Here is a 14,683-nt window from a genome sequence, read left to right as displayed (position 1 = left end):
TTTTTTTTTTGGGGGGTACTTTTTTCGTGGGTTTGTTTACCCCCCCCCCCCCCCCCCACACACACACACTACCTGGTCGCTTAATCTTACTTTGAATACTTTTCTCTGTTGCCCCCTGGATACATGAACATGGCAGTCTAGCTTTTTGATGTTGACATTATTAGCTATCTCTTTTCCTGCCTCGTGTACCCCGTCCATAATATGTGAGTCGTTATCACACAAGACCTTGTTCGGAAACACGGGGTTCTTTTTTGCATTTCAGTGACAGCCCGCTTAGCTAATACATCCTCCACATTTCCAAAACTATAGCCAATCAGTTCTCCCATGTCACTGTTTCCATCACGAGAAGGGTTGCCTGAGTTGAGTTTTGTGTGTAAGAATGATATGATGGATTATTGTACGCCCCGTCCATGGTGGCTATGGTCAGGGCGGGCTCCCCGTCCTTTACTCTTTCCCCCCACCGCCTGGGAGAAAGAAACTGGGGTGTGCACCGTTAAGCTGTAAGTACGGCATCTCTTTGACGGTCTTCTCATCTTGCTAGTCACATTAAATAGAGTTTTGCTTGTGTTCAGTAATTTATAGCCCTGCTATTGAGCAATCCCTGCTTAACGCCACACACCGCTTTATGCTTTAGAACGACTATGCCCTGTACCTTGTGTGTCGTACTGGCCCAAACCAGCTTCAATAGAATTTGCCGACATGTAACTTTACTTGACCTTTTCAACATGCCATCGACCTGATGTTCTGGTATCTCCTTGGGAACAGTACTCTTTTGCCTTTCCTCAGCATCTACCCTTGGTTTATGAAATAGCACATACACCGATGCAACTTCAGCCTCATGGTCTTCCTAACCTATCACACCAGCCACTGTTCCGAAGGCACCATTTACTAAGCCAACTTCAACCTTGATATTTCGGCCTGTGCACCTACTCGACTCTTAGCACTTGGTTGTCACTATCTCTGGCTAGTTTTTTTTTTTTTTCATCGAACCTGTGCACTGATATTTGGCAACATCACAATGTCTAATATGTGAACACCGGAGCTTCAACATTCTATCATTATGTTGCGCAACAGTAGCGTTTGTGGTTAAAATGTGAAGTGCATTTTTGGGACAATCATCCGATGCAAAGTCTAAAAAGTTTTTCATCTTCCTCTGAAAGTTTTTTTAAATTTTCTTTTTATTTACCCTAAGGCTACTTAAAAGCTCTGAAAATATCCTTGCCCTTTATGAGTACAGGTCGACCCCTATCATGGTAGCTACCAATAGATCGAAGCAGGAAATATTGATTTAATCAAAATGTACTATACAACTTTTTGTTTTGATACGTTATTTTAGATAGCAATACTTTTCCTTTGCAAAACCTTGTAAGTACATGCATGTTGAATAACCATCAGTCACCATCTATGCAAGTAAGACCCCACTCAATCTTATTTGACGAACAATAGAGATACTCATTCTCACGTTCACGCTGCAACTCTGATGTACCATGAGATATCTTGTAAGATGAATACAGCTGGAAATTACATCAGCTCTGCACTGTTTGTGCATATCTTAGCACGTGAGACATCATCTTTAAGTCACCTTTGTAGTTATAATGTGCACAATGATCCTTCAGGATACTGGGTCGGTGGAGCGGGCAGGAAGATAGCAAGTTGAGGCCCCTCAGCAACATGATCAAACAAATCACATTCACCCCTCACTTGAATATCTGGTGACATAATGCCACTCACCATACCAATACGCCATAAACATCAAAGATCTCGACCGAGATGGTAGATACATTTTACCCTCATTATAATTATCGTGGAATATAGTTTTGTCATCTCTAATATCTTCAAACAGTAGTTGTCATGGTGTTCATTGGGTGACGGTCACGACGAGATGCTGCTCTTCAAACCATTGTGATCTCTAAAGACTCCGCCTGGTTCAGGCGTTCTGGATGTAATGTCCTGCGTTAGTGAATCCGTTGTAAGCGGCGTTGTCTTGTGGTGTCTTCATTTCCTGTGTAGCGTAGCTTTCGATTCCAAGGACTTCAAGGTATGCAATGTTGTGGCCTGTGAGATTAAAGTGGGCTGATACTGGAGTATCCTTCTTCGTGTTGATGGAAGAGGATTGCACGTTCTTGTGGAGTTGTCGGCTCCTTTTCTTTCAGTGTTTCTTCGAGGGGTCGTTCTTGTGCACGCGTGATGGCGTCGTCCAGTAGGGCTTCTTCAACGCCCCTTTGCTGGAAGTGTTGCCGGAATTCTGCAGCCTTTTCCTTTAATCTGGGTGTACTTGAGCAGATGCGTCTTAGTCGTAAGAACTGACCGTAGGGAATCCCCTGCTTGCAGTGTTTGTGGTGGGCAGAGTTTCTGAGTAGGTACTGGTGCTTATCTGTCGGTTTGGTGTGGAGATCTGTTGTAATTTCTTCCTCCGAGATGGTGACTGTGACGTCCAGGAATATGATCAAGGTTTTAGATGTTTCCACTGTGAACTTGATTGCTTAATGTTAAGGTCCTGGATGAATGACTTGAATTTTTCCTCTGATCTGGTCCAGACGGGGTAGTTGCCATGGTGTTGCAGAACAAGGCTTCTGACACAAGTGCAAAATGGCTTTGGTATGCCATTCCGTGCGCAGTTGAAGGACGTTTTGTTGAATCGTCCAGGGGTGATGGGCTAGTATAGCACCATTCTGACTGTGCATGGTGACCACGCAGGTGTGCTGTATCAAAGGGCAGCTGGTCAACAACGGGGAGATGTCCCTTGAATCCGAAATGTGAAATCGAACTTCGACTCACAAAGCACAATATAACTGCACCCTAAAAATAAGTAATCCCGGTTCTGGACACGCGAAATGTCAGTACTCAATCATCCATTGGCACTAGGAATGGGTATTAGTACAGAAATTCATGTACAGGTACGGTTCAGGTCCAGAGATGTACAAATGCATCCTACCGGTACCATCCATAATTGCCACATTAAGCGAAAATGCTGTTTCTATATTTTTTTTTTTAAATTTGGTGCTTCAGTCCATGTTAAATTGAAGATGATTTAGTCTATACTTCTTGATATATATCATTTCAATTAGACGTTTTAAACAGCGTCCGCTGCTCATCAGCGAAAATAAAATAAAATTATATAGGTCTTGTGGAACAAAGAATATTTCTTATGTTCTAAATAAAGAAAACAAAAAAGGTAACGGCTATGGTGTTCTAAAGTAAACGGCACAGGTAACTATTGAGATGTTTTAAAAAGTGTACTAAATAAACAAAAAGGTAACTGACAGAAATTCTATAATATATACAAGCAAAGTAAAAAGTACTAACAAAGAAAAAACATAATATATTTAAATTCTTACACAAAGACTGTGAGACTTTTCCCATGCTGTTTGTAAAGATCGAATTGTTCAGTAGACACAGTTGAGAATGGATTTGGGACAACATGATTTGCCTCCTCAACTGTCAGCAGAGATTCAATGAAAAAGTGTGCATCATACAGTCTTTTCCCCTCTCTCATTGCTTCAACATCAAGAAGTACAATGTTATAGCCAATGGTACTTAGAGAAAGACATATGTGCGCAAGCAGAAGGGATATCAGCACACTAGCATTGCTCCAACCAACTCGTTCATCTATGAATTGTGACAGTCCATAAGGAAAATGAACTTATTTAAGTTTGAGGGCTGTTTGGGTGGTTTGGGAGCTGTTTTTCGGAGTTTGAGGTCTGTGTTTGGCAATTGAAGGGCTTTGTTTGGTAGCTTGAGGGCTGTGTTTGGCGGTTTATTTCCTCCATGTGCTTGAGCCAATAGGCTTGGACATGTAATTCTTCCTGTACGTGATTTGACATGTCCCTGATTCCTACAGTGCAAACAGCATATCGTTGTTTGATTATTTGCAGATTTGCATGATGCTGAACTTTGGAGCTTTTTCCAGGCTATGGCACAGCTGGCTTCACGAACTGTGTCTCAGAGTTGTTGTCTGAATTGTGAAGAAGTTTTTAATCTCTTTGTCTTGTCATCTCTGACCCCTAGGATAGATGGTTCCTTGGACTATTGTTCTTCGGAATCTTCTGATTAATGGTCTGTTGTTATTGGTTGCTGTGGATTTTTTCCAACATGCTTATGCGGATTTTCTTGAAAACTTGTACTTAAAATATCCCAATACTTACTCAGGTACATGTAGGGGCTCTGTATGTTAAGCAGATGCTGTAAGCTTAACTTTTTAATAGGGCACTTATCACTTTCATGTAAAGTATGCAGTTAAAACATAAAGAATTTTTAAAGTAAATGATGTATTCCCATTAACCTTCCCTGTATGCCAAATGGCTGTCAACACCCCAGTTCAAACTTGTTGATACCAAGCCGTTTAATCCTTGGAGTGACCAAGACCGATGTGCAGTGGTCTGGTGAAAGGCGATAGATGAGGCGAACCTCATTGTTTGAGGCGAGCCTCGTTGTTCCTTGGGAGTCTCCATGAGTTGTCAGATGCAAAATCCTATATTAAGAAGGGTAATTTCAGTGTTAAGTAACAGGAAACTTAGAAAACTTATGGCAAACTCGAAACCACTGTAAACATTTTTCCATGACAGTATGTGACTATGTTTTGCTACTACCGCGAACTTAAAACTACTGCGAACACTCCATTTCCCCGCTGCCGTGAAGTTAATAAATCCCTGCAAGCTATAAATGCAGAAATGTTCATGGTTTTCACGGTTGCCAATTCACTGCGAACTTAAAACCAGCGCGAATATTTGTCTATGACAGTATGTGACTACAGTAGATGGAAATATCGTAAACTTAAAACCCCTGCGAACACTCCATTTTTGCACTACTGCGAATTAAAATCCCTGTGAACTGAGATGCATTTACAGTACATGTATGTGCATTTACAGTATATTGCTTTCCTACCCCTCTAAAAGAATTATGAACAGTCTCCCAGGACAAAAAAAACACTTATAATATGTATACCGAAGTTCATACTTTACATACAAAGTGATGCTTCCATACAAAGAGCTCACTGCAACAATAAAATTAACCTGACATTACACCAAAGATACTGAAATCACCACCAAAATTGATTCAGCGATAAGCGATAAAATTCATATCATATTACCTTGTTGCTGCAGTGCTAAGTAGGCTTCCGGATAGCAGATCCGTTTTATCAGGGAGACTGATGGACTGACAGGATTTGTGCTCACAGCAGCCCTGAAGTTGGATGCAGTGATTCTGCCAGCCCGATACTCGAACCAAGTGTTGCTCTTGCTCTGCAGTCTTGTGGTTTTCTCCTGGGCAGCCACCTTTAACAAATTGTGAAAAAAGAAAAATTAAATTGATTTCAGCTGATATAACAAGGAGGTAACAGCTTTTTTTCACAATTATGTCTTACAATATGTTTGTGTATCAAATTGTGTACAAATGACTAACCTGTTTTGTGCTGAAAGCAAGCCTGCTAGCCTCTTCCTCACACTTTTCTGTGAGGTCGTGGTGGCTGAGCTGCATGTATTCTGTCCTGAAGAGCCGGCAGAGTGGTGAGGACAGATTGAGGGCAACAACTGATGGTATGGATGGGTCTGTAAAACCTTTCACAAAGGAAAGTAAGGCAGGTTTCATGCCTGAGTCTCCCTTTGGCTTACTGTGGGCTGCTTAAGGGGGGGGGGGGTTCTTGTTGCTGCTGTTTTGGGAATCTTTGGTGGGGTGTTCACCGTGTTGTCCAGAAGTGGGTGCTTCGGCAGTTTAACCCTATCCAGACTGGGAGTTTTGGGGTGTTGACCGTGTTGTCCAGAAGTGGGTGCAACGGCCGTTTAACCCTATCCAGACTGGGCGTTTTGGGCATTCCCCGGCTTATCGTACGATCATCAAATTTGCAGGGGGTGTTATGCTCGTCGAGTTTTATAATTCCTGAATTGTCTATATCTTCATGACTCAAAAAGTTACCAATAAAAACTTATCAATATTTAGGTGTTATAAGACTTCTGTTGCCAGAAGTGTTATAAGACTTCTGTTGTAAGAAGCTGACGCAACGACGTCAAATGACGTCATACACTGACGTCATCTGTAGTTTAGCTATCCACCATCTTGAATTATCAACCTTAAATGTCTTAAGATACTTTTTTCAACATATAACGCTAAAACCCCATGAGATTGTATTGTAAACATTCACATGGATGTTTTCTGTAAGAAAATACCAAGTAGTGATGAAATCCGAGTGAAAATAAGCTGGTTATACTTTTCATCTTGATATTGGCGGCCATCTTGGATTTTGAGCAATTACGTCATCTCATTAGCATAACTATAATAATATTTTTTTATAAATGTTTAACTAAGATGTGTTAAACATTAAAGATATATAAAAATCAGCAAAAGAGCTAATATTATTCTGCACTTCCCCTGCTATAGATATCTGAACAGTATAAAGGATTGCTGTTTGTATACTTGCTTGTTTGCTGGCGCCCTCCCACTCTCCGTTTCAGTTGGCGGGAAAGTGGCCTGAACGAGTTAGCGTGTCCTACCTTGTCAACAATACGCCGGCTCATCGCATCGCATCGTATCCTGGGCCTGAGCTTGAGTTAAAAGCTGCAACAAGCCGAAATCCACTCAGCAGTAGTCTACAAGAAAATATCGGGTCTGCTGGCAGCCGTAGACCGTCAACACCATCTCGTAATCACTGTGGCGACCAGGTGGCGCACGTATCAACAATCAAGATTTACTCAGGTGGGAACATTCCTTTTCACATTCCACAAACATGCCGAATAGACGAAACCAAAAAGAGTCAGCTGATGACGACTACGTGACCATGAAAGAAATGAAAGAAATGCTCGAACAAAATAAACAACACTATGAAGACAAAATCGATCAAAATAAACAATACTATGAAGACTTATTGAAAAGACAGGAATCGATATTCCAAAACTTCACTAAAATGCTTATGGACTCAGCAAACAGTAGGGTTGATTCGCTAGTTCGGGAAGTCCAGGATCTGAAAACATCCCTCCAATTCTCACAAAATGAGATAGATTCCCTCAAAGTTGAAATCAAGGACGCAAAGAAGAGTTCTAATGTGGATGATGAATCAGCAGTGGCTAAGAAAGTCGACTACTTGGAGAATCAAAGCCGACGTAACAACATCGTCATTGATGGGATCGAAGGAGACAATAGCAAAGAGACTTGGGCAGAAACTGAGGGAAAGGTAAGGGACCTACTCACAAAGAACCTGAAGTTAGAAGCAAAGGATATCGAGATCGAAAGGGCACATCGGAACGGCGTTATGAACAAGGATAACCCACGGCCAAGACAAGTTGTTGTCAGACTTCTTCGGTACAAAGACAAACAACTCATCCTAAACCAGGCAAGATCTCACCTCAAGAACACACCAATCTACATCAATGAAGACTTTTCCGAAGCTGTAAGGAAACGACGAGCAGAACTTCTGCCGGAGTTGAAAGCTGCTAGAAGTCGTGGAGAGTACGCTGTTCTGAGCTATGACAAACTGGTCATCCGGAAAAAACCAAACCCTAACAATTTAGTAGCTTCATGATTTTGTTGATTGTGTGCTTATTATTGTCAAATATGAAGGTTGTGTACGTCTATGTCTAGTCGTATTTTCGATACACAAGGAATGCAATGTTTACAAATGTATGAAGATGATAATTTGACGTTTAATCCTTTTTTGTTGAACGATGATAATGAAAGTAAATCAAAATACATAGATGACTGGGACCCCGATGTTAATTTTTTTAATCACGCTATGAACAATTCATGCCAATATTATACCGAAAACTCATTTAAAAACTTGTGTACGGAGCTGTCTCATACGTCTTCAACTTTTTCAATGTTACATCTTAATATCAGGAGCCTTCCACGGAATTATGATAGCTTTACGCATTACTTGTCAACCTTGCAGCATGATTTTTCGGTCATCGGCCTAACTGAAACGTGGCTAAATGATTCCACGTCACACCTCTATGACTTACCGAATTTTGCTTCTTTACACCGTTGCAGATCTAACAAAACAGGTGGAGGAGTATCCATCTTAATACATCAAAGTTTCGAGTTCATTGAACGAAATGACCTTTGCATCCAGTCAGAAGAAGACATGGTTGAATCTCTGTTTATAGAAATCTTACCTTACCTTACCATCAGACCAGTCGGACTCTGTAGAAGTGGACTGGTCCGTGCTTCGTGGCAACATCAGCAAGGCTGCAGAGGATGTTGTTGGCTACTGCAGTCGCTCCCATCAAGACTGGTTCGATCAAAATGACTCCGATATCCGAGATCTGATAGACCTGAAGAGATCTGCTCGTCTCGCATGGGAGAACCGCCCTACCCGCGCCTCCCTTCGACGCTTCAAGAAAGCAAAGCAGGAGTGCCAGCGAAGGGTCCGAGAGATGCAGAACCTCTGGTGGCAAGACAAGGCAAAGGAGATCCAGTCCTATGCAGACAACAGAGATCTCCGGCGCTTCTATGCAGCAACAAAGGAAACCTACGGCCCTCGTCGAGGAGGTACGAACAACCTCCTGACTGCAGACGGAATGACAGCCCTTACAGACGACCAAGCCATCCTTAACAGGTGGAGAGAACATTTTCAGACACTCCTAAACCGCCCATCGTCTGCGGCTGAAGACTTGCTCCGTAAGGTACCTCAACACGATGTTAGGCGGTGGATGTCTCTTCCCCCATCTTATGCTGAGTTCCAGAAGGAAGGCCCCAGGTCCTGACAGCATTCCACTGGAGCTCATCTCTCATGGGGGCATAGCTGTACAGACAAGTCTATTCATCCTGATCCTGCGCATGTGGGAGACGAAGGTTGTACCTGCGGACCTGAAGGATGCCACCATCATCACCATCTTTAAGAAGGGGGACCGCTCCATCTGCGGAAACTACCGCGGTATCTCTCTCCTGAGCATTGCTGGAAAGATTTTCGCACGGATTCTGCTAGACAGGCTCCTTACTGTTGCCGAAGAAGTCCTTCCTGAGTCACAGTGCGGTTTCCGACCATCTCGTGGTACCACAGACATGATATTCTGTGCCCGCCTACTTCAGGAAAAATCCCGCGAACAGCGACAACCACTCTTCTTGGTCTTCTGGGACCTGGAGAAGGCATTTGACAGCGTCCCAAGACCAGCTATGTGGGCAACCCTGAGGCGTTTTGGCTGTCCTGACCACTTCACAGACCTTGTGCAAGCCCTCCATGATGGGATGACTGGTCGTGTGGCTGTAAAGAACACTATGTCTGAGCCATTTGCCATCACTACTGGCCTGAAGCAAGGCTGTGTTCTGGCGCCAACCCTCTTCTCCCTTTACCTTGGGGCCATGATCCACGAGCTCCCCGACAACGCCTCCGGTATCCAACTTCGTTATAGAATGGATGGAGGCCTCTTCAACACCGGACGCCTTCGCTCCCGCAGACACACCACTTCCTTCACGGTACGGGAGCTGCAGTACGCTGATGACAACGCAACTCCTGTGGATACAGTCGACGCTCTTCAGAGTACTGTCGATGTCCTTGACGGTGCTTACTCCCGCTTCGGTCTCACTTCCAACATAGGGAAGACAAAGATCCTCGCACAGGGAGCTCCGGGGCATCCTCCTCCTGACACTAGTAACATCCGACTCCGAGGTGAAGTACTAGAGACAGTGAAATCATTCCCCTACTTGGGAAGCTTCCTCTCAGATGACTGTACGATGCAGAAAGACATTGACAATAGGATTCGGGCTGCACATGCAGCTTTTGGGAGGCTCTCCAAACGTGTCTTCCTAAACCATGACCTCAGTCTTCAAACAAAGATCATGGTTTTCCAAGCCATTGTCCTGTCTACCCTCCTATATGGCTGCGAGGTGTGGGTCCTGTATCGGAGAGATGTGAAAAAGCTGGAGCGTTTCCAACAGCAAAAACTCCGTGCCATTCTGAAGATAAAATGGCAAGACCGTGTCTCCAACGAAGCTGTCCTTCTCCAGGCCAAGCTCCCCAGCATTGAGACTACGATGGCGCGACATCGTCTCCGCTGGGCAGGACACGTCAAAAGAATGCCTACAACTCGACTTCCTCGCCAGATCCTATACTCCCAACTAGAATCCGGCACAAGGTCGCGAGGAGCGCCCAAGCGTCGGTTTCGCGACCAGTTAAAGGCTACCCTCCTTCGTTGCGACATTGACCACACTAATTGGGAGACTCTCGCGGAGAACCGGTCTGAGTGGAGACGCACCATAACGCAGGGGACTGATCACATGGAGCAGTTACGACGCTCCGAAGCCGAGACAAAAAGACAACAACGCAAAGAGAGACTACTACTTCCTCGCTCCCCACCCACTCTGCCCTGCACAAAGTGTCCCAGACTGTTCCACACTGCCCTGGGACTGAGCAGCCACCTCAGACACCGCCACCAACAATCAGCAAATGAGACTGGATGGACATGAACTAATGCTCGGTCACGAGCTGACGCCGATGAGAAATCTTACCTCCCTCTCATATAACGGGAAAAGGAATTATATTAGGTTGCATATACAGACCACCAAATACTCAAATTAAAAATTTTATTAGCAATTTAACAACATCGTTAGATATGATCAACAAAGAAGGCAAAACTTGTTATATTTTCGGTGACTTTAATATAGACCTTCTCAAACATGAAAGCCACTCTTTGACTACAGATTTTCTGAACACAATGTACTCGTGCACGTTCTACCCTATAATAACGAAGCCTTCCAGAATAACGAATAGATCAGCTTCATTGATAGACAACATTATGACAAACTCTACGACAAATCCTCATTCAGCAGGTCTTCTTGTTACAGACATATCAGACCACTTACCGGTATTTTGTATAACAGATTATGAAATCAGTAAAAATCAAGGAGTAACAATAGGTCAACGACGTTGCTACAGAAATTTCGATCTAAAAAATGTCAATGAATTTAAAGCCCTCTTATCTAAAGAAAATTGGGAATTTGTCTATAATAACACTGACGCAAACGCTTGTTACTGTAATTTTGTAAAGATTTTCAATACTCATTTTGAAAAATGCTTCCCTTTAAAAACTATCTCAACAAAAAAGAACCTGGAGAGTAACAACAAAGGCTGGTTTACAAAGGGACTACGCAAGTCCTCTAATGTGAAAAACAAGCTCTACAGGAAGTATTTAAAGAACCCCACACCAACAACTTTACAAAAATACAAAACGTATAGAAATAAATTCAATGGTTTGATTCGCTCGTCTAAGAGGCAATATTATCAGGATAGGTTTACAACTGTGTCAAACGATATACGTAATACTTGGAAACTTATAAATGAACTACTTAACAGAAAAAAGGCAAGTCCTACCCTCCCTTCTAAGTTTATGGACGGAGAAGATGAGATAACAAATCAGCAGAACATAGTCAACAAATTTAATGATTTTTTTGTGAATATTGGCCCTTCTTTGGCAAAACAAATTGACAAAACTGACAATTCTCCCTTATCCTACCTGCAAAATGAATATCCAACCATCAGCTTGTTCGATGCCCCCAGCACAGCGGAAATTCTTGACATAATTCTTAATTTAAAAAATGCAGCACCTGGTAAAGATGAAATCCATGCCTCACTTTTGAAAAAGGTTGCATCAGAAATTGTAGAACCCATTACTTATGTCTTTAAAACTTCCATTGAAACCGGTAAAGTACCCTCTGACTTAAAAGTAGCCAAAGTTATTCCTCTTTACAAATCTGGAAATTCCTGTCTGTTTACAAATTATCGACCCATATCTATATTACCCGTATTTTCAAAAATCTTAGAAAAAGTAGTGTACAAAAGAATCTTAAAGCACCTAGATGACAATAATATTCTATATACACATCAATATGGCTTCCGGAAAAACTATTCTACTTATATGCCCCTTATACAACTCATAGAAAAAATTACATCAGCCCTGGAAAATAAAGAATTCACCATTGGAATATTCCTTGACCTATCCAAAGCGTTCGACACAGTTGATCACAACATTCTACTTGACAAACTCAACACATATGGTTTCAAAGGCTCTGTACTTAAATGGTTAAAAGATTATCTGTCAGAGAGAACGCAGTATGTTTCTAATAACAGTTTTGTCTCGTCCCAGAAATTTGTTACATGTGGTGTCCCGCAAGGCTCCATACTAGGACCTCTTTTATTTTTGATTTATGTAAACGACCTTCCCATGATATCAGACAAATTTTTCGCCTTAATATTTGCAGATGACACCAATCTTTTTATGTCACATAAAAATTTTGATACACTCATTTCAACAATTAACGATGAACTTTGCAAATTAAATCAGTGGTTTAAGTCAAATAAGTTATCCCTAAATATAGACAAAACAAATTTCATCATTTTCACAGGAAGAAATAAGAAATACAGTAAAGAAATGGCAAAGTTACACATAGATAATAAACCCATTAAACAGGTAAGCAACGCACGGTTTTTAGGAGTCGTTATAGATGAAAAACTCACGTGGAAGTTTCACATAGACATCATTTGTAAGAAAATTGCTAAGAATATTCGTATCATAAGAAAAGTCGCAAACTGCCTATCTCGTAAAATATTTATGACTCTTTACTACAGCTTGATATACCCCTACTTAACATACTGCAATATAATCTGGGCTAGTACTTACACTACCTCATTAAAACCACTGCACCTACTACAAAAACGTTTTGTTAGAATTGCATCAAACGCCTCTTTTATAGCAAATTCAGCAACTTTTTTTCACAATCTGAAGATTTTGACAGTATACGACATAAACAAATTGCAGTCAGCCATTTTCGTCCATAAAGTTATTCACAATAATTCTTTCTTACCAGTCCTATATAAAGACATTTTTAAGTACAACGCAGATATTCACAATCACAGTACAAGGCAGCAAAACAGTCTTAGACCTATCAAAACAAAATCGAACCTAACACAATTTACTATAATGTTTAGAGGCCCACCCATATGGAACACTCTAAGTCTTTCCCTACGAAATTGTCAGTCCCTTTCCATTTTCAAGAAACGTATGAAAAACAACCTTATAGAGAAGCCAACTATTTACTCCTGATTTGTTTTTTTCCTTGTTTTTGATCATGTTATGCTCAATTATCATTTAGTATTATACCGTGTATTTGGTGCTTGTTTGCAGTCTTTGCACCCATTGTCTTGGTTATCTGTATTAATTTGCTTTCATTTTGTTTTGCTAGCATGATTAATTGTATGATTTTGACTAACTTCTTTATGATCTGTTGATCATGTTTAGTTTTGTCTAATTTCAGTTTTTGATGTTAAGATTAATTGTAACGTTGTGTATGATCACTGAGTTATATTATTTTCACTTGGTTTATTATTGTTCGATGTATAATCTTCATGACCATTTAATTGTATCATGATTTGTATATTTTGACGGGGGGAGAGTTTGTATAAGCCACATGGCTTTTTTCTCCCCCCTTGCACGTTCTGTTGTATTCTATAATTTTCTGTATGTATCATTTTTTAAAGTGCAAAATAAAATCAATCAATCAATCAATCAATCAAAAAAGAAGTTTAGTTTAGCAAGAAAATCTTAAAATCCCATTGTTAAAACCAAAATTAGTGATTTTTGTAAAATTTGCCTTTCAGAAACCCGTTGCCATGGCAACACGAAAAATTTCTCTCCCTGCTAGGTAACTGCCCATCCAATGAACTTCTGTATCTGAGAAGCCGTAGCCAGATATGGTTTTTACTCATACTGTATCTGATTTCCAGAGGATTTTAGTCAAAATGACCCTAAACAGCCTTTTTTTTTTCAAGTAAAGCCACCAATCTCAAGAATAGTGAATACATTCTCCTACGTATACTCAGTTCTGTGTAAGGAGATTAACAAGAATAGTGCTATGTATTAAAAGAACCTAAACTTAATGTTTTAGCATATTTCAACATGGACCTTTACTTGATAAGATAATAGGTGTGGCAAGACATCCTGAAATTTATTTTTGCACAAAATGGCAAGAAGTAAATGGCCATGTAATTGATAACGGTAAAGAAAGCAGCAACTCAGAGGGTCCATAAGTTAGAGGATGTTAACATTTTCGCACATATAATATGTCGGATATGAACACTCTTTTTGTGAATTCTATAAATAATCACAAATGCCTTTTTGGCATTGCTACATGCAGCCAGCTTCTGTTTTAACCTGCCTGTCAGCAGCTCTAGGGAGACATATATATAATTTATATATATTATTGTGCAGAGAAAAAATTAATTGCTTCAGACGTGTCCTCCCAATACTTCGCGTTAAACTCTAAGTTGATCTTTATGCTCCAGATGGGAGAACTGGTGGCCCCTTGTAGCCTTCTCTTAGGCATCTAAATCATCTTTGCTTATCGCTAAAGAATGTATAAACTGAGTGAGAGTATGGTAACTATATGGACTAGCCATATCATCCATAGAGAGACTATGGAGATAGAGGTTTTCCAGACAAACGTTCATCTTTGTGGCACTGCTCCTTCAAGGCGGTGACAGAAACAGAGCCTATGGCACTACCTGCCAAAGGGCCTTGGACAGTCTGTCTCTTTTCTCAACATCTGACAGCTGGTGCCTGTCTTTTGGGGGTTGAAAGAGTCTCTTCCGTGCTGACATGACTGCTCTGGAATCTGAAATATTCAGAAAACATGTAATTAAAGTTTAAGCAATAAAGCAATAACTCTACTTTAGCCTTTTGTAGACGTGGAAATGTAAAGGCATTAC

At 41.1% G+C, this 14,683-nt stretch overlaps 2 protein-coding genes across 2 annotated transcripts in view; one reads left to right on the top strand and one right to left on the bottom strand.

Annotated features, from left to right (window-relative positions):
- Positions 1–6,166, bottom strand: part of LOC118427018 — a gene marked incomplete at its 5' end in the record, with an annotated part of 9,466 nt that extends 3,300 nt beyond the window's left edge. Inside the window, 2 exons of the mRNA XM_035836654.1 lie at positions 5,090–5,238; positions 6,131–6,166. Of these exons, the coding sequence (XP_035692547.1) occupies positions 5,090–5,238; positions 6,131–6,166 (185 nt within the window). The remainder of the gene's footprint in view (positions 1–5,089; positions 5,239–6,130) is intronic.
- Positions 6,167–6,895: 729 nt separating this feature from the next.
- Positions 6,896–10,389, top strand: LOC118427017. The gene is made up of 3 exons (XM_035836653.1): positions 6,896–7,498; positions 8,091–8,542; positions 8,670–10,389. Exons 1-3 carry the CDS (start codon positions 6,896–6,898, stop codon positions 10,387–10,389), a joined length of 2,775 nt encoding a protein of 924 aa, XP_035692546.1.
- The last annotated feature ends 4,294 nt before the right edge of the window (positions 10,390–14,683 follow it).

The sequence above is a fragment of the Branchiostoma floridae genome, chromosome 12, assembly GCF_000003815.2.
Source record: "Branchiostoma floridae strain S238N-H82 chromosome 12, Bfl_VNyyK, whole genome shotgun sequence".
NCBI classification, from domain to species: Eukaryota; Metazoa; Chordata; class Leptocardii; order Amphioxiformes; family Branchiostomatidae; genus Branchiostoma; species Branchiostoma floridae.
Note: the sequence above shows the minus strand (reverse complement) of the source record. Positions and strands in the feature narration are given on the sequence as shown.

What these genes read in the sequence shown, in the direction of transcription:
- LOC118427017 (XM_035836653.1), top strand. Translation starts at nt 6,896, where the DNA reads ATGCTTATGGACTCAGCAAACAGTAGGGTTGATTCGCTAGTTCGGGAA. An exon ending in AACCAAACCCTAACAATTTA is followed by an intron (nt 7,499 to 8,090) that starts GTAGCTTCATGA and finishes CTCTGTTTATAG; the next exon opens with AAATCTTACCTTACCTTACC. An exon ending in GACCAAGCCATCCTTAACAG is followed by an intron (nt 8,543 to 8,669) that starts GTGGAGAGAACA and finishes GCTGAGTTCCAG; the next exon opens with AAGGAAGGCCCCAGGTCCTG.